At 40.8% G+C, this 17,516-nt stretch overlaps 1 protein-coding gene across 1 annotated transcript in view; it reads left to right on the forward strand.

Annotated features, from left to right (window-relative positions):
• Positions 1 to 17,516, forward strand: part of SLC9A4 (solute carrier family 9 member A4) — a 65,884-nt gene that overhangs the window by 26,652 nt on the left and 21,716 nt on the right. Inside the window, exons 3-7 of the mRNA XM_032419200.1 lie at positions 6,420 to 6,679; positions 7,835 to 8,052; positions 10,720 to 10,922; positions 11,496 to 11,582; positions 14,935 to 15,005. Of these exons, the coding sequence (XP_032275091.1) occupies positions 6,420 to 6,679; positions 7,835 to 8,052; positions 10,720 to 10,922; positions 11,496 to 11,582; positions 14,935 to 15,005 (839 nt within the window). The remainder of the gene's footprint in view (positions 1 to 6,419; positions 6,680 to 7,834; positions 8,053 to 10,719; positions 10,923 to 11,495; positions 11,583 to 14,934; positions 15,006 to 17,516) is intronic.

Raw genomic sequence — 17,516 nt, forward strand, 5'->3', positions numbered from 1 at the left:
CCAATATTATAACAGTTTTGTAAAATATGCTTGGTACTCAAATGGACATATTGGTAGATGTCCAGGTCAGTCATGTGCCAGACATTCAAAGGGCATTTAGATGCACAAAAGATGTATAAGGGAAACTCCTGTGAGAGAAGATGGGGAGGGAGCTCGGAGAAATGGGGAGCCTCAGACCATCGTGCAGAGTGACCCCACGTGCTGAAGGGGGCTCAAGGGAAACCAGATGGGTCTGTCTGACTGCATTTCTGAGAGAGTTTATCCAGCCCAGCGGGAGTCTTCAGGCTAAAAGCACCCATCAGAGGAGTCTTGCACCTTCCAAGATTGGGCCTGCCTTAGGGCCCTGCCACACCAGGTCCTTGGCTGAGGACAGCGATGGGAATCAAGGTGCGGCAGTTGGCTGCTCAGTTTCATTCCCTGTAGTCGGAGACCTGAGGGGTCCTGACTGCCTCAGATGGAGAGGTAGATAGCTTATAGATGGACGATGGATGGATGGATAGATAGATGACAGACAGACAAGCGGGATTAGAAAGGATATATATGTGTGTGTGTGTTTATATAATATTTACATATGTATTTATAAATATATATATAAATATATGTAATATTTAGAGTGGCTTTCTCTGGGAGGGACTGGGAGACAATTGCGGGAATTTTCCTTTGTATTTTTATATTCTCTAAAATTTCTGCGCATCAGCATGTGTATTCTTAAGCAAATCTGGTGTGAAATTTCAGCAAACCTCTCTCTTTTTAGGACAATCCCTTTCCTAAGTGTGCAGATGTACAGAGCGCAAATGTCCAGTGCTCATGATGTGAGAGTGTGTGTGTCCTTGCTTGAGCCAATTTGCACAAAGCTTTTTGCTTCTTCTTCTTTTTTTTTTTTAAGATTTATATTTTTAAGAGAAAGAGAGCATGAGCAGGGTGGGGGGTATCAGAGGGAGAGGGAGAAGCAGATACCCCGCTGAGCAGGGAGCTCACCGCAGGGCTCCATCCCAGGACCCTGAGATCATGACCTGAGTTGAAATCAAGAGTCGGTTGCTTAACCGACCCAGCCACCCAGGCACCCCTTTTTGCTTCTTCTTATTCACCTTCCCCAGCTTCTTCTCCTTCTCCCAGATGATGCACTAGAAACATCTCTTTAAGAGAGGAAGGGAGACTGTTTACAGTCTTCGTCTATATCCCTTATCTAACTAAGCTTGTGGGTTACTGGCTGTTAGTCACATTAAAAAGCAAGAACTAATCCAGACATGGAAAACATGTGTCCTAGGCTCTCTAAAGAAATAAAATGGATCCATCCGGAGGAAAGCCACAGTTTAGGACTTCATGAAATTCAAAATCAAGTTGTAGCCTGAGATGTACAATGAAAATCTGCTAGTCTATAATACAAGTTAATTCATTGTAAGGTCATTTTGGTTATAGAAGCTGTACTGGAAAGAATATTTTTCCCACAAAACTCATGTCCACCCAGAACCTCAGGATGTAATCTTATTTGGAAATAGTTCTTTGCAGATACAATTAGTTAGGATGAGCTCACACTGGATTGATGTGGGTCATAGTCCAATGACTAGTGTCCTTGTAAGAAGGCAATGTGAAGACGTGGAGGAGGGGACACAGAGGGAAGGACATATGTAGAAAACGGCAGAGACCAGAGTGGTATGTCCACAAGTCCAGGGACACCAAGGTTTGCCAACAACCACTAGAAACCAAGAAGAAACAAAGAACTGTCCTATCCTAGAGACTTCAATGGAGTGTGGTCCTCTCAGCACCTTGATTGTGGACTTCTAGCCTTCAGGGCAGTGAGAGAGAATAAATTTCTGTTGATTTAAGCCATCCAAGTTTGGTGTATTTTGTTACAGCAGCTCTAGGAAACTCATACAGAGGGCAATGTGACAAAGCTGCACTGGGGAGGGGAGGTGCATTGGACCTGTGAGCAGAGTGGCTGCTGGACGCCCTCCTCATGTCTCCTCTCCCCATCCAACATGGTCCATTAGTGATATAGTTTCTTACGTGAGGAGTGGTGACAACCGAGCTACTTTAAGGACTGACCTTTGTGCCAACTCGTATTCCAAAGCCAAAGCCATTCTGTACTGGATAAGATTTTTTTCTTTTTGAAATTCTCTTTACTAAAGGTATTATCATTTCCAAGGCTAGAGGATGTAGAGACTGAAGTTTCCATTTAAAGGTAAGTGCTCACAGCTGTGAGGGTCATGCAGGAACAGGAAACCACACAACACATTGTCATTTCCGTAACATCATGGCAATATCAAAGAGTCAAAAAAAAGTCCAAAAGGATCTTTAAGGGAAAATTAAATGGAACAAAATTGGAGGCTGTAAAATGGCATACTGTGAATGCATGAGAAGTCCTTATACACAGAGGTAACATCATATTTTAAGACCCATTCTTAGGGAAACCCAAAAACAACAAGTGACTTTCAGCTTTTAACTAACAAATTCCCGGGAAAACAGAAACATTTGTGGGGTTTTTTCCCCCACTTATTGTTACCTTTTGAATTGAATTTTTTCTGTTTAACTTTCCTTCTACGTAAGTTGGTATACAAAGACTAAATGTGAAAAGTCACCACTCTTGCAATATCTTGTAGCAAAACCCTAATATCTTTTTTGAGAGAGAGAGAGCAGGTGTGTGCAGTGGGATGGAGGGGCAGAGGGAGAGAGAGAGAGAGAGAAAATCTTAAGCAGGCTCCATGCCCAGCACCGAAGTGGAAGTGGAGCCTGACTTGGGGCTGGATCCTGTGATCCTGAGATCATGACCTGAGCCCAAATCAAGAGTTGGATGCTTAACTGACTGAGCCACCCAAGTGCCCCAAACCCTATCTTAAAGAAGGTGATATACAAGTCTGTGATTCAGAAAGGAAATTCAAGTCCAGAGGCTCTGTAGGGAAAAGTGAGGCCAGACAAGAGCATTTTCCCAATGAGCAGCTATCTTTGTCACCTAAGGAACCAAACCAGATTAAGAAAAAACAGAATAGATTTCCAAGAGAAGGAGGCAGGGAGAAAGATCTGAGGTATCATTGTAAGAAAGAAATTTTCTACATGGGGCCAGATTAGGTGCATCCTGCTTGGTGTGGGAGGACCATGGAAGGGGGGCCAGAACCGAGAACAGTATTTAAGTGTTGGTTGCAGTATAAGCAAGTTGTGTGTGTTCTTTGGAATGCCCATAGTTATAATAGCAACCAGCTAAATATGTAAAACTTGAAAGAATGGAATATTTAAATTCTTAGGAAAAAAGAACACCAATTCATCCTCCAGAGATGTAGTACAAAGGTGCATTTCATAGACTCCCAGGGAAGGACATGATATGGGCCCAAGGACCCATCCTGCCCCAGGTATCATTGGCTCCTGTCCCAGCCCCTACCTCCCATCTCCAGAAATACAATTAAATATAAAAGTATGAGAAATTACATGTTAACTACTGGACTCAAGAAGAATTCTGTCTACACGCCATAAACTTTTTAAAAATTCTGCTGAAGGGTGCCTGGGTGGCTCAGTTGGTTAAGCGACTGCCTTTGGCTCAGGTCATGATCCTGGAGTCCCGGGATCGAGTCCCACATCGGGCTCCCTGCTCAGCAGGGGGTCTGCTTCTCCCTCTGACCCTACCCGCTCTTGTGCTCTCTCTCTCTCACTCTCTCTCAAATAAATAAAATTTAAAAAAAAATTCTGCTGAAAATGTTTTCAGATATACCAATTGAAATTTAAAACCTGTTGCAAATCCCATATTGCCTAACTTTTTTTCTTTCTCCTTCCAGCTTCATTGAGATATAATTGACATATACCCTTGTGTAGAGCTGGATAAGATTTTTTTTTGAAAAATATATTTTCTTTTCTTTTTTTTTTTAAAGATTTTATTTATTTATTTGTCAGAGAATGAGAGAGTGAGAGAGAGAGAGCCCAAGCAGGGGGAGTGGCAGGTAGAGGGAGAAGCGGGCTCCCCACTGAGCAGGGAGCCCGATGCGAGGCTCGATCTCAGGACCCTGGGATCATGACCTGAGCCAAAGGCAGATGCTTAACCAACAAAGCCACCCAGTGTCCCTGGATAAAATTTTTGATCTCCACCCAGAAATGGATAGCAAAGTGTATTAACAGTTTATACAGCAACTCTAGGGCATCCATAAACAGAGACACTCATTGCCACAGACCAGCTGCTTGTTCTATTTCTGCTACTGGAGAACAACCTCACTCAAACAAATGTGAGGCACTCCTTAGAAAAAAATGCAAATGAGATGAAGTGGGGCTTTGCTTTGAATGTACCTTGATGGTTTATGATTGTGAACGTAACAAGAAGCCAGCCTAGGCTTCTTCATTGACCATCTCATCAGAAAACAACAAACTTTAATCATAAAGGTGATGTCATGGGGGGTCAGCAGAGGCCCTTCACAGAGCAGATCTGGAGGGGGCAGGACAGGGAAAAAGGCTGGGGAAGGAATGGCAGATTGAAGACCACGGCCAAGGGGTCAGTGTGTACACAAGGCAGCCAGTAGGTCTGGTAAGCCCCATGGGTGAAGCCAAGGCTGATATCCAAATGCCGTCAGGGCACCCTGAAGAACACAGGTGAGGGTCTCAGTAAGAAAGACAAATTGGGGATGGAGAAGTTGGAGTCACACAGGAGGCTCAGGCCTGGGCAAGCCTTGCAGGTCGCAGAGTCGGGGATCATTCCAGAAGTAAGGTGAGAGCAGAGTGTGAGCCGGAGAAATGAATGGGTAGAGACCTAACTATTCTGGAGGGTCCATCCACTCCTGTGGTTCCACATACAGCAGATAATCGTTTCCTTGAATTTTAGCTTCTGCTCCTGTTCTGATTTTTTTTTTTTTCCCATTTTTCCTAGTATAGGCAAACAAAGGCCAATAGGTATATGCTGTGGTTTATCAGGACTCTTCAGGGCCTAATATCCTCAAAGGTCTTCAATTTCCTCAGAAATCTTACTTTACCTGTTTTGTGCGTCTCGTTAACTGTGCGGCAGCTGCCACTTTTCAGAAGTTCAGTCTCAGTTCTGGGCTGCCAAGCACATCAAGTAGTGATCCGTAGATCACTGTAATTTCTTTCTTTCTTTTTTTTTTTTTTTAAGATTTTATTTCTTTATTTGAGAGAGGGAGAGAGAGAGCACATGTGGGGGAAGGAGGAGAGGGAGAGGGACAAGCAGACTCCATGATGAGCGGGGTTTCATCCCAGAACCCTGAGATCATGACCTGGGCCAAAATCAAGAGTCAGATGTTTAACTGAGCCACTCAGGTGCCCCCACCATAATTTCTTATACATGTTGAAGTAAGTAGAGAAATAGCAGGAAAATTGGGAGTGTGTATCACATGGGTTCAAGTGGTTTGGAGGATTCAATGAGATGACATATATGCAAAGTGGGGTCCAACTGAGAGAGAGAAACCACACAGTAGATTAAACAGAGAAATTTTAATATCAAAATGATCAACTATAACAAAGGACTAGCTGTAAGACATGAGAACTCTTCCTGGTACCCTAAGGCTGAGGGATGGTTCCCCCCCTCAAAGGACAAACTTGAAAGGGGTTCAGATCTCCCTGGAGGTGTGGATGGACCACTGGGCAGCAGAGAAGCCGTGTGGTTTAGCCAGAGGAGCTGGTCTGGAGCTGCTCGGCAAACAACAGGCCACCCTCGGGAAGGCAGGCAGGGAAAGTGCATCAGTAGTTGGTGGCACCAGGCGTGCAGTGGGAGCCTGGGCTTAGGAGGGGGCAAGGGCCTTCCCAGGAGCAGACTGCGTGGACAGGGCAGAGGAGAGGGTTTACACACAGAAGGCTGCTCAGGGGGACCCTTGATGACAGGCGTGCTGCATGAGGGCTATGCCAGGGCTTCTTTTTTCCATGTCAGGAGGTCCACGGACAAGTTATCTCCTGTCAAAGCTGTAAGGTTACGGACCAACCGCCTCCAGGGCCTGTGCCCACCCCTCAAAGGACCTATCGGAAGTCCTCTCAATCACCTGACTGACTATTGCCCCGCCCACCGGAAGTTGCTGGAAAGCCCCTTTCTCCTGCAATGTCCCCTCAGCGCCTTCTGCTGAGAGAGCTGTAAGATGCGGCTCCCTTGAAGGAGAAAAATTCTGCTGAAGGAATTCCATTGTTTATTATAGAGCCCGTATTGAAAGGCACATTCGGAGCTGGGAGGAAATTAAGTTGATAACTGACACAGCTTCGCAAAGAGACTGGCACAGAGTGGGTGCTCAGTGACTGAAAGCTGTATTAGACTCTTACCCAGTGTAAACGAATAAGAGCAAATTATTTGGAATGATTTTAAAGTTAGGTATTAGCCATATTAATATTTATGGTCGTGTAATTCACTGTTGTGTATTACTCAACTAGACACAAAGTTAAGAATCTGTGTGTCAAATATTTCTCATTTTGAATTCATGTTTCTTTTCCTTCATTTTCTTTTTGTCTAGGTCTTATACAATATATTAATTGCCTTTACAAAGATGCATAAATTTGAAGACATAGAGCCTGTCGACATTTTGGCTGGATGTGCCCGATTCATTATTGTGGGGGTTGGGGGAGTATTTTTCGGCGTCATTTTTGGGTTCATTTCTGCGTTTATCACACGTTTCACTCAGAATATCTCTGCAATCGAACCACTCATCGTCTTCATGTTCAGTTATCTGTCTTACTTAGCTGCGGAGACACTCTACCTCTCTGGCATCCTGGCGTGAGTACAAACCAAGGACCAACTCTCATAGCAATAAAAGAGAATGCAGGACCACACGGTGTGGACTAGCATCTGCAAAAGGCAGAACTTCTGACACTAATCTGCAAGGGTGTTGCTGGATTCAGGCTTTTTAAACTTCTGTAAAATCCGATTCGGGGCCTTTGCCAAACAAATGTTCTCCCCAGCCTTTGAATTTGCTCTTCTCCTGAACGGCCTTAGCAGAGCAGAGCAATTATAAGGTCAATTTAAAAGGCTCAGAAGAGCTGATGCGGAGAAGAACTAGAAGTTCAAGGTTAAAGTCTCATTTCAATAGCTTTTTTTTCCCTTGAAAAATTCATTATTTTAAAGGTAAAGGGCAGCATGCCATGAAGGACTGTCATTCCTGAGCTCTGCCTTCTTCTATTTCCCTTAAATCCCATCACACTGGGGTGGAATGAAACTAGGTAGATGGGATAAGACCAGTAGTCCAGATTTTTTTTCCTAATGAAAATATTTGTAAATATTTATCCTTCCTTATATTTTGGAATGAGGCTTCTTAACTTGGCTTGCTATATCTAGTCATGTTGTTTTCTCTATGGTATTATCCTCATACCTAGCTACTCAGGCAGAAATATTTAATTTTACTGTATAGAAATACCTATTTTAATTAAATATAATAGTATAAAATCTAGATACTCATTATTGTCCCACCCGAAAAGTGATCTAAATTACTTAGACAAGGCAGTTTTTTTCTCTTCCCCTGCCCTCAACTGCCCCCCCACCAGACTTGCTAGTGTCTCTAGAACAAAAACATTTTAAGTGAAAAATATCTCATTAAATTGTTGTAAGAAACATTGCTCTGGTGGTGGAAATGAGAGCCTCGCTGGATTATTCTTTCCAGAAACAGTTCTGCTTTGGGTTTGTGCATGGTTGATACCATTTTCTTGTGAGAAAGCCATGCCATGCCCACCTTTCCCAACACACTCAACTTGAGCAAACCCTTTGGGGAGGGAGAAGAGGAAAAAAGAAAGCCTGTGGGGAAAAGGAAAGGGGAATGGAGAAGATGTTCTCTCTGGATAAAAACAGGACCTATGTATCTGTGGCGTCTCCAGTACAGAGTTTTTCATGGAGGGGCAAAATCTTGTGGCTTCTCCTGAGACTCTGTTCCATCTGCAGAATCACGGCCTGTGCGGTAACAATGAAAAAGTATGTAGAGGAAAATGTGTCCCAAACATCCTACACGACCATCAAGTATTTCATGAAGATGCTGAGCAGCGTCAGCGAGACCCTGATCTTCATCTTCATGGGCGTGTCCACCATTGGGAAGAACCATGAGTGGAACTGGGCCTTCATCTGTTTCACCCTGGTCTTCTGCCAGATCTGGAGAGCCATTAGTAAGAGACAGCAGGACCCAAAGAGGCCCCTGCCTGTTGCTTTTTTAAATTTTTCTTATCCCTTTCTGCAATGTAATAGCCTAAGTAGTGAAGGGACACTAACTGGTTTGACTAGTTAGGGGAGTATAGGCACCTCGTAGTGACCAGGAATGTTGTCTGTGTGCTCCCTCACTCCGTTCAGAGCAATCAGAGGCTGGTAAGGTTGTGCACTGAAGCAAGGCTGGCGCAAGGAGTTTGTTTTTCTTTTTTATTTGAAGAGAGAACTTTCACATTTACACATTTAAATATAACTCAGTAGATTTATCCCTTGCTCTTCACTTCTTTGTCAATTTTTACCCTCTTGCACCTTAAATCAGATACAGATTATACACTGTGAGCATTTACACTTTTATTACAGGAAAAGTGAGATCTAAGTGTAGTCTATGTAAGGCAGGTACTGCTAGAAAACATTCCCTTAAAACATACAGGTGCTTTTAGTTGAGCGTTGAATTTGATGTATAGAAAACCAAGGACCAGGAAGTAAATCTTTATTTTTAAAAGTGCTTATTATTAATCAGTAAAGGCAACTCTATAATGTAACTGACTTTACCCCTATAAAATATGCCTAATTTTAAAAAAAATGAGACGTCTTGACTAATGGCTGCTTATTTATCTTGTACATTTATGTTTCCGGGGCTAGCAAGAACATTAGGTACTGAACTACATTATATGTGCTGGCTTTTGATTAGAAGCAGTTTTATTTTAAAATGATTTTGAGCAGGATTTGAAGCATTTGCTTAATTGACTTTGATCAATATTTTCAAGCCAATTACAATTAAAGAGAAATTAAGGGAAATGAATGAGAACTTACCTTGAACATACCAATTCTAAATTAATTTAGGGTGGGTTTTAAATCTGGGAAGAATAATAAGAATGCAGAAATATTAAAACATTCATAAAACTAGCTCTGAATATATGTGCCTGTTCGCTTTCTTGGGGAGAAAAGAATTAAGGAAACTGTTATTTAATAATATAAATTTATAATTTCAAATCAAATCTTAGCACTGCTAATAACTAGCTATACTCAAAATCTTCTTCCTCAACCACAAAATGGGAGGCATGAACAAATTTCCTAGGTTCCCTTCAGTTCTAATACTCTCTAATGTCAAGAGAAGTAACACTACTGAACTTCAGCCCAGCCAACAGGAGTATAAACCATCTAAGAGAGGATTAATATGGTGGGTACCTCAACATTGTTGGCCCTTGGTGACATTCCAACCCGACTCCTTCATATTCTAGCTGAGGGGAGAGTCACCGAGAGAATGGCTGACTGGGCCATGTCACAGTGAGGGACAGAGCCAGCTGTCAGAATCCAGTTCTCCCTCCCAGTCTCTTCTCATGCCCAGCCTGACTCGTTGGCTAATGTAGTTCACACTCATGAAGGCTTATAACATAAAGTCCCTGATTTCTGTTATATATAGAAATTAAATTTATGTAAACCTTCCATCTACCTTCTGAGGTAAATACTACCATTATCTCCTCCAGAGAGACTGAGTACATGAAAAGATCAGAACCTTAGCCAAGGTTACATGACTAGTATGTGGAGGAGCCAGGACACAAAAAACAAAATGAAAAATTTTAGATTTTACCGTCTCTCACGTTATCCATGTGCCTGTCACCAAAGGTTGCTTGCTGTGAAGTCTGTGTGATTAGAAGTCACACGTGGACACTGAGCTTTATTCTGTAGTAAAACCTCCTCTTTAGTCAGAGCTTTAGTGAAGGGCCTTTCCCACCAGGAAGCACTGCATTGGTGGTAAGCTAGGTCGTGTGGGCCACTCAGGGATGGAAAATCGGTGTGGTAGAAAACACCTCTGTGTTTTAAACAAACTCTGCCACCCTCCACCTTCCACTTACTGATAGTAAGAAACCCTCCTTTGAGCCCTTGCCAACTTTCTTGTTTGCATTGAACCTCAAGAAGAACCAAACCAACCACAAAAGTTTTGCTTACCCAGCAGAGACCACAATCACTAAAAGAGTCCCCTTATGTTTAAAATTATACACCTCCTTTGGTTACTCATTGAGAACATGAGGTGACAAAAATGTTTCTATCCCCCAAGTAATACCCTTGCTCTACCTAGTTTTGAAAGGCAGAACAAAAATTATGAGTATAGATTAGAATATATATGCCATGCCTTATATCAGAAAGTATCAAGATTTTATTACTTTAAACACACACACACACACACACACACACACACACAAGCTAGGAGGCTAATAACCTGAAGCACCACTGTTCACAACTACTCAAGAAATGAAGTTTTTTTTTTTTTAGATTTTATTTATTAATTTAAGACATAGAGATATATATATAGAGAGAGCATGAGCAGGGGGAGAGGCAGAGGGAGAGGGAGAAGCAGGCTCCCCTCTGAGGCAGGAGCCTGATGTGGGGCCCGATCCCAGGACCCTGGGATCATGACCTGAGCCGAAGGCAGATGCTTAACAATCTGAGCCACCCAGGCCCCAAGAAATGAAGTTTTGTAAGATATTTTGTTTGGGATGGACAATCATGGGTGTGATGAAATTAAGTTGCGTTGTTTTGCGGGCACATGCACACGACTCGGGTTCACTAGCATTGTATATCTACCCATTCATGACCCTTTGCTCTAATACGTATTTCCCCCTTTCTAGGCGTATTTGCTCTCTTCTATGTCAGTAACCAGTTTCGGACTTTCCCCTTCTCCATCAAGGACCAGTGCATAATTTTCTACAGTGGTGTCCGAGGAGCTGGAAGTTTTTCACTTGCATTTTTGCTTCCTCTGTCTCTTTTTCCTAGGAAGAAAATGTTTGTCACTGCTACTCTAGTAGTTATATATTTTACTGTATTTATTCAGGTTAGTAGATTTCTTTCATATCTGAAATAAGTAGATTCTTTCAGGATGATGTATTAAATTAGTATGGTACCAAAAAAGGGATATTTTATCTAATTTTTCAACATATGCTCAATAGTCAAACTAAATTCCCAAAAACTTCTAGGTCATGTTTGTGTTCATCCTTTAACCTCTAAAATATGTTGCTTTTTAATTAATAAAACATATTTATCAAAATATTCCTGGGTAGCAGGTGAATGATTGTTACTCTAGTGTGTTTTACTGAAAACAAGATTCCAATTAGTACTGGATAGCAAGAGTTTTTATTTTAGCTGGAGTTTTTTTCTCAGCAAACTAATGAGGTTATTTTAAGGGATGACACTAAATTCCTGCTTTAAAGTAATGCCTATTTTCATTGCAGAATTTAAAAGACTTAAATAAGAACTAAAGTAAACAGTGGAGCATTTATCCAGTAGAAGCTAGTACAAAACAAAGATATGAAAACTGGAAGCTCTAATAGTTTTGGTAATAGACTTACTCTCTATAATGACAATATTCACTACAACAGAACTCTTTATTTTGTCATTTGTGGTCTAGGGAATCACAATTGGCCCACTGGTCAGGTACCTGGATGTTAAAAAGACCAATAAAAAAGAATCCATCAACGAAGAGCTTCATATTCGTGTAAGTTATCTCTTTGTCATAATTAGTAAGTTAATAAGATGTTCTCCATTTGTCACTGATAGGAGTAATCTATCAGCTAAATGATGAGATGTTGTGTACACATCACTAAACATAGTCTCTTTCCTCGCCAGCTAGATCAAGAGTAACTGTACTAGTTTCTGATTGCTGCTGTAGGAAATTACCATAAATTTAGTTGCTTGAAAAACCATAGTTATTATCTTATAGTTCTGTAGGTCAGAAGTTCAAAATGGGTCTCACTGGGCTAAAATCAAGATGTTGCTGGGCTCTATTTCTTTTGGGAGTTTCTAGGGAAAAATCTGTTTTCTTGCCTCTTCCAGCTTCTAGAAGCCTCTAGCATTCCTTGGCTCATGGATCTCTCCCATCTTCAAAGTCAGCAATGGCCGCTCAGGTCTTTCTCATGCTGCATCACTCTGATACTAACTTTTCTGCCTTCCTCTTCCACATTAGAGAACTTTATGATTATATTAGGCCCATGTGGCTAATTTAGGATATTCTCTCTATCTTAAGGTTGGCAACCCTAAGTCCAGCTACTATCTTAATTTTCCTTTGCATATAAACTAACATATTCACAGGTTCTGGGGATTAGAATGTGGACATCTTCAGGCATTATTCTGCCTATCAGTCTGCTCTCTGCCCCTCAAAGATTCATATCTATTCCACATGCAAAATACATTAACTCTATCCTGACATCCCCAAAGTCTCAATCCATTGTAGTGTCAACTCAAAGACCAAAACCTCACCAAAATTTTATCAGCTCAAAAGTCCCAAATCTCATCATCTCAATCATCTAAATCAGGGATGGTTGAGCCTCTGAGTATTATCCATCCTGAGGCACAGCTCATCTCCAATGCTGAACATGTGGAACTCAAGAAACAAGTTATCTGCTCCCAAAACACACTGGCAGGGCAGTCATAGGACAAGGGCTATAGATATTTCCTTTCAAAAAGGGGGGAAATGGAAGGAAAAAGGGAGTCATTTCCAATGACTGGGAAAACTACTTGGTTTCAAGGCCTGGGAGCAGCCTCTGTTCCCTCAGACTGGAACTCCAATATGGGTTCCACCCTCTGGGTTCTCAACTCCACCCTCAGAGTCATCCTTTCTTTTTTATGAAAGATGGCCTGTGTTTTCAGCTTATTCCTTTGATCAGCCTGTTTCTAGCCTGTGGAACTTTGGGGTCCAAACCCCCACTTCCATTTTATCTTTTCTCCTTGCCATTTGGTTCAAGTTTGCAGTGTTCCTGTCAGGGTTCAACAGGGAAGCAGAACCAGTAGGAGATATATATTAAGAGCTTCATTGTAAGGAATTGGCTTACCTACTGTAGGGGCTGACTAGGCAAGCCCAGAAACTGTATGACAGCCCTTCAAGAAAGGTAGACCAGAACTCTCAGGCATGAGCCACAGCTGCTGTGCACAACTGGAATTTTCTTCTTCATCAGGGAAGCTTCAGTTCTACTCTCCAGGCCTTTGAACTGATCAAACTAGTCCCACCCAGATTATCGAGGATAATCTTCCTGATTTCAAGACAACTGATTATGGACTTTAATCATATCTGCTAAATACCTTCACAGCAACATCTAGATTAGTGTTAATAATACCTGGGGACTAGCTTTGCCTAGATAACACCTCAAAAAAACGATCACCGTAACTAATGCTCATAATTGCCCTACTTTCTTCTGAAATCATTGTTCCAATGGAACATGGGACCCTCTGCTTTTTCTGAACTTTTCATTAAGAAAGGGTAAAGACTTCTACTACTTCCGCAGATATAGCCTGGTAGCAGTTTTCAGTGAAAACATTCAATTCTGACAAAGATGAAAGTGAAGTTGAGCATGGTTTCTACCTGTTGGTTTAAGTTCAATACAATATTAGAGGGATGCCATTCTGTATGGCTCCAGGGAATAAAAATGAGAAGGAATACATGGAAGACAGAGGGAAAGAGACTTCAGCTCAGTTAACGAAGAGCATTCTGGCAATTGCTTCTCCTATGGCACACCCAAAGGTGAGATGGAGGTGTAGAAACAGTGGCTGGGAACACTTGGCATAGCTGCTGTACAGGAGCTTCAGGCTCTGAGGGGATGATTGTCCAGATAATTTGTAAGGTTCTTTTATCCCTCTAAGTTCATGATTCTAATGCTGGAGAAACTGATGAAGTCTTTCAAAATCAGCCCTGGATTTTATGGCCAAAGTCATCTAAACCCAAACCAAAAATTTTCAAGGCCATTTGAAAATGTTCAACAGATGGGGATAAGGAGCAAGCATTTTAAAATAAGGAATGCTTTGGGGCCCCTGGGTGGCTCAGTTGGTGAAGTGTCTGCCTTTGGTTCAGGTCACAATCCCAGGGTCCTGGAATCGAGCCCCGTGTCAGGCTTCCTGCTCAACAGGGGGTCTGCTTCTCCCTCTCTCTTTGCCCCTCCCCTGTGCTCATTCTCCCTCAAGTAAATAAATAAAATCCTAAAAAAAAAAAAAAAAAAGAAGTGCTTTAACCTGACTGAAGATTTTTGTTTCTATCTTTATACCCTCTATGCACTATTTTTAGAAATTAAGTAATATACCTAAGACAATAAAACTTAGATACTTTACTCCTTTCTTATTTATTTTTTTCTCAAATAAAGTTATAATTATTGGTAGAAAGTACATCAATTAAATGTTTCAGAATTAATTTAGTATTTGTCTATTTTGAAAATATTTTAGAGGTCAGCATAAACTTCAATGATTGCAAGTTTAAATTATGAAGACTAATTCATAAATTTTGAAGAGATTATGCTTTTTTCTGAAATTCCTGTAAATAATTCAGGTGAAGCAAATTTATTTAGTGTAATTGGCTTGGATGGTGAAATGTAATACTGAGACAAAATAATCAGATTAAAAATGAGGCAAATAGGTAAATATTGTTGTTAGTTATTATTATTATTATTTTAGGATATCTGTAGAATTATATTTTCAGAAACTATAAATTGGATACTGGCAATGTTTTTCTTTTGTGCTGAAATTAAAAGTAACAATTAGCTATTACATTCATGTGATTTCAGTAATGAGACATTTTCTAAATCATTCTAGAAAAATATTATTCAAAGCAAATGGCAAGTATCCTTTTTCATTGAAAGTTATGTGCATTATTAAGGAGCTAGTGAACAGAGTCTGAATCATGAAACTAAGTTGAATTACTATGGAAGGCATTATAAGTTTCAGTTACATGAACAGAGTGATAGAAAAGAGGACATGTTCCAGGAAATTAAAACCTCCTTTGTTTTCCAAAGTGTATTAGCTTTCTTTGTGTGTCTTTTAGAGTTAAAGTTTCACCAGCAATCATTTTTCTGTATTTGGTTTGGCAGCTGATGGATCACTTGAAAGCTGGAATTGAAGATATGTGTGGGCAATGGAGTCACTACCAAGTGAGAGACAAGTAAGGAGGCAGAGGGTTTCGCTGCCTAGGAAGGATATTTGTGGCATGAGGAACCTCAAAATGTTACATTGGAAACTGAGCATAAGACTAGAAAGAGTCCAGAGGAATGGGACCAGGGATGTAAAGGGCCTGGGAGCCATGGCATAGAAGAGGCAGGTGGAAGACGTGGGAATGCCCAGCCTGTGAATGGAGAGCTCTCAGGTGGAGGGGCTGTAGATTTGGGCTAGGTTGTGTCAGAGAGAACTAGTGCAATTTTCAGACTGAAATTAGAGAAGTCAGACCTAAGTTTAAAACACGGACAAGTTTCCCAATGAAGAGAGAAGCTCAACCATGGAATGACTGGCTTCGTAAGGCTACAGAGGGAGTTTGGTGAATCATCGGGGATCCTGGGGAAGACAGTCCTCCATTGGGGAGGGCGGATGCAGTGGAAGACCTTCAAGGGTCCTTTCTACATGGTTCTATAAAAATGCCAAAGTCTCCCTTCTCCACCACATCTCACATTTCAGAACACATTCTCTTCCTGAATTTTAGTCTACAGCATATTTCTTATGTGGCCCTGAGGAGAGTTGCCCTCAAGATAAGGAAGATGAGAGTTTGGGAGTTAAACATAGCAATTTAGCCGATGTAAGAATCAGCAGTAGTTGAGTTAACCAAACAGTAGAAGTTTTCTCTCTAGGGCTTGACAACATGTTGATGTTGGTGATGCCAAGAGAAACTAGATCTTAAAAAGTCTAGCAGATGAAAGGGGTAGTAGCACCTAAATGAGAAACTGAGAGCTTTTGGGTGGGCTTTTTAAATTTTATTTTGAATAATCTATTTTTAAATTTTAATTCCAGTTAGTTAACATGCAGTGTTATACTAGTTTCAGGTGTACAATATAGTGAGTGATTCAACACTGCCATACAACACCCGGTGCTCATCACAACAACTGCCCTCCTTGATCTCCGTCACATATTTCCCCCATCCTCCCACCCACTTCCCCTCTGGTAACCACCAGTTTGTTCTCTATAGTTAAGAGTCTGTTTCTTGGTTTGTCTCTCTCTTTTTCTCTTTTTTTTTTCTGTTTTTCTTTTGTTTTGTTTCTTAATTCCACATGTGAGTGAAATCATATGGTATCTGTCTTTCTCTGACTTATTTCACTTAGGATTATACTCTCTAGCTCCATCCATGTTGTTACAAATGGCAAGATTTCCTTCTTTTTGATGGCTGAGTAATATTCTATTTTATATATCACATCTTCTTTATCCATTCATCAATCGATGGACACTTGGGCTGCTTCCATAGTTTGGCTATTGTAAATAATGCTGCTTTAAACATAAGGATGCATGTATCCCTTTGAATTAGTGTTTTTTTGTATTCTGGCAGTAAATACCCAGTAGTACATTTCCTGGATTGTAAGGTAGTATTATTTTTAACTTTTTAAGGAACCTTCATACTGTTTTCCACAGTGGCTACACCAATTTGCATTTTGAGTGGGCTCTTTTTTATGAAGTAAAAAAAGGACAGTCCTCATAGTGTTAAAATAGAACTTAATTTATGTAAATATCTACCAATCTAGAACCTAGGTTATGGATTTTTTAAGTCTAAATCCTATAGTTCACCCAGTGAAAAATCATTTAATATTATTCCATTTAGCCAAATTTATACCAAATTTTCCAGACACTAAGGCAGATATCAAGAGCAGTAAGACACAATCAAGGACATTCCAGGTCCTCACAATATAGTAGACAAGGTCCTGGGGGAAAGAAGAGAGAAAGAGCCTGAATGAATAATGATGATCCATATAAGAAATCCTAGAGCAGAGGTAAATGCATGGAACTATAATAGTACAGAAATGGGAGCACATTTTGAAAATAAATGAGGAGTTCTCCAGGCAAAGAAGAATGGAAAACATGCTGAGCAGCAGCAGTAACAGCAGGATATTTCAAAATGAAAAGGCAAGAAAGAGTGCAGCATGGTTTAGACACAGAGAGAAGGACGTGGTTGGAAGGAAGAGGTTGGAAAGACAGAGATATGCTTCTATGGCACAGGGCTAAGGAACTCTATGCAGCCATTAATGCTATAAAATTCTATTTGACATTGAATACTCAAATCAGAAGACTTTTAAATAGGAGAGTAATGGAAACAGTTGACAAAACCAAAAGACAACCTATAGAATGGGAGAAGATATTTGCAAATGTCTTATCAGGTAAAAGGTTAATATCCAAGATCTATAAAGAACTTATCAAACTCAACACTCAGAAAACAAATAACCCAGTCAAGAAATGGGCAGAAGACATGAACAGACATTTCTCCAAAGAAGACAAAGAAATGGCCAACAGACACATGAAAAAATGCTCAACATCACTTGGCATCAGGTAAATACAAATCAAAACCCCAATGAGTTACCACCTCACACCAGTCAGATGGCTAAAATTAACAAGTCAGGAAACAACAAATGTTGGCGAGGATGCAGAGAAAGGGGAACCCTCTTACACTGTTGGTGGGAATGCAAGCTGGTATAGGCACTAT

Source organism: Phoca vitulina, unplaced genomic scaffold (assembly GCF_004348235.1).
Source record: "Phoca vitulina isolate PV1807 unplaced genomic scaffold, GSC_HSeal_1.0 scaffold22, whole genome shotgun sequence".
NCBI lineage: Eukaryota > Metazoa > Chordata > Mammalia > Carnivora > Phocidae > Phoca > Phoca vitulina.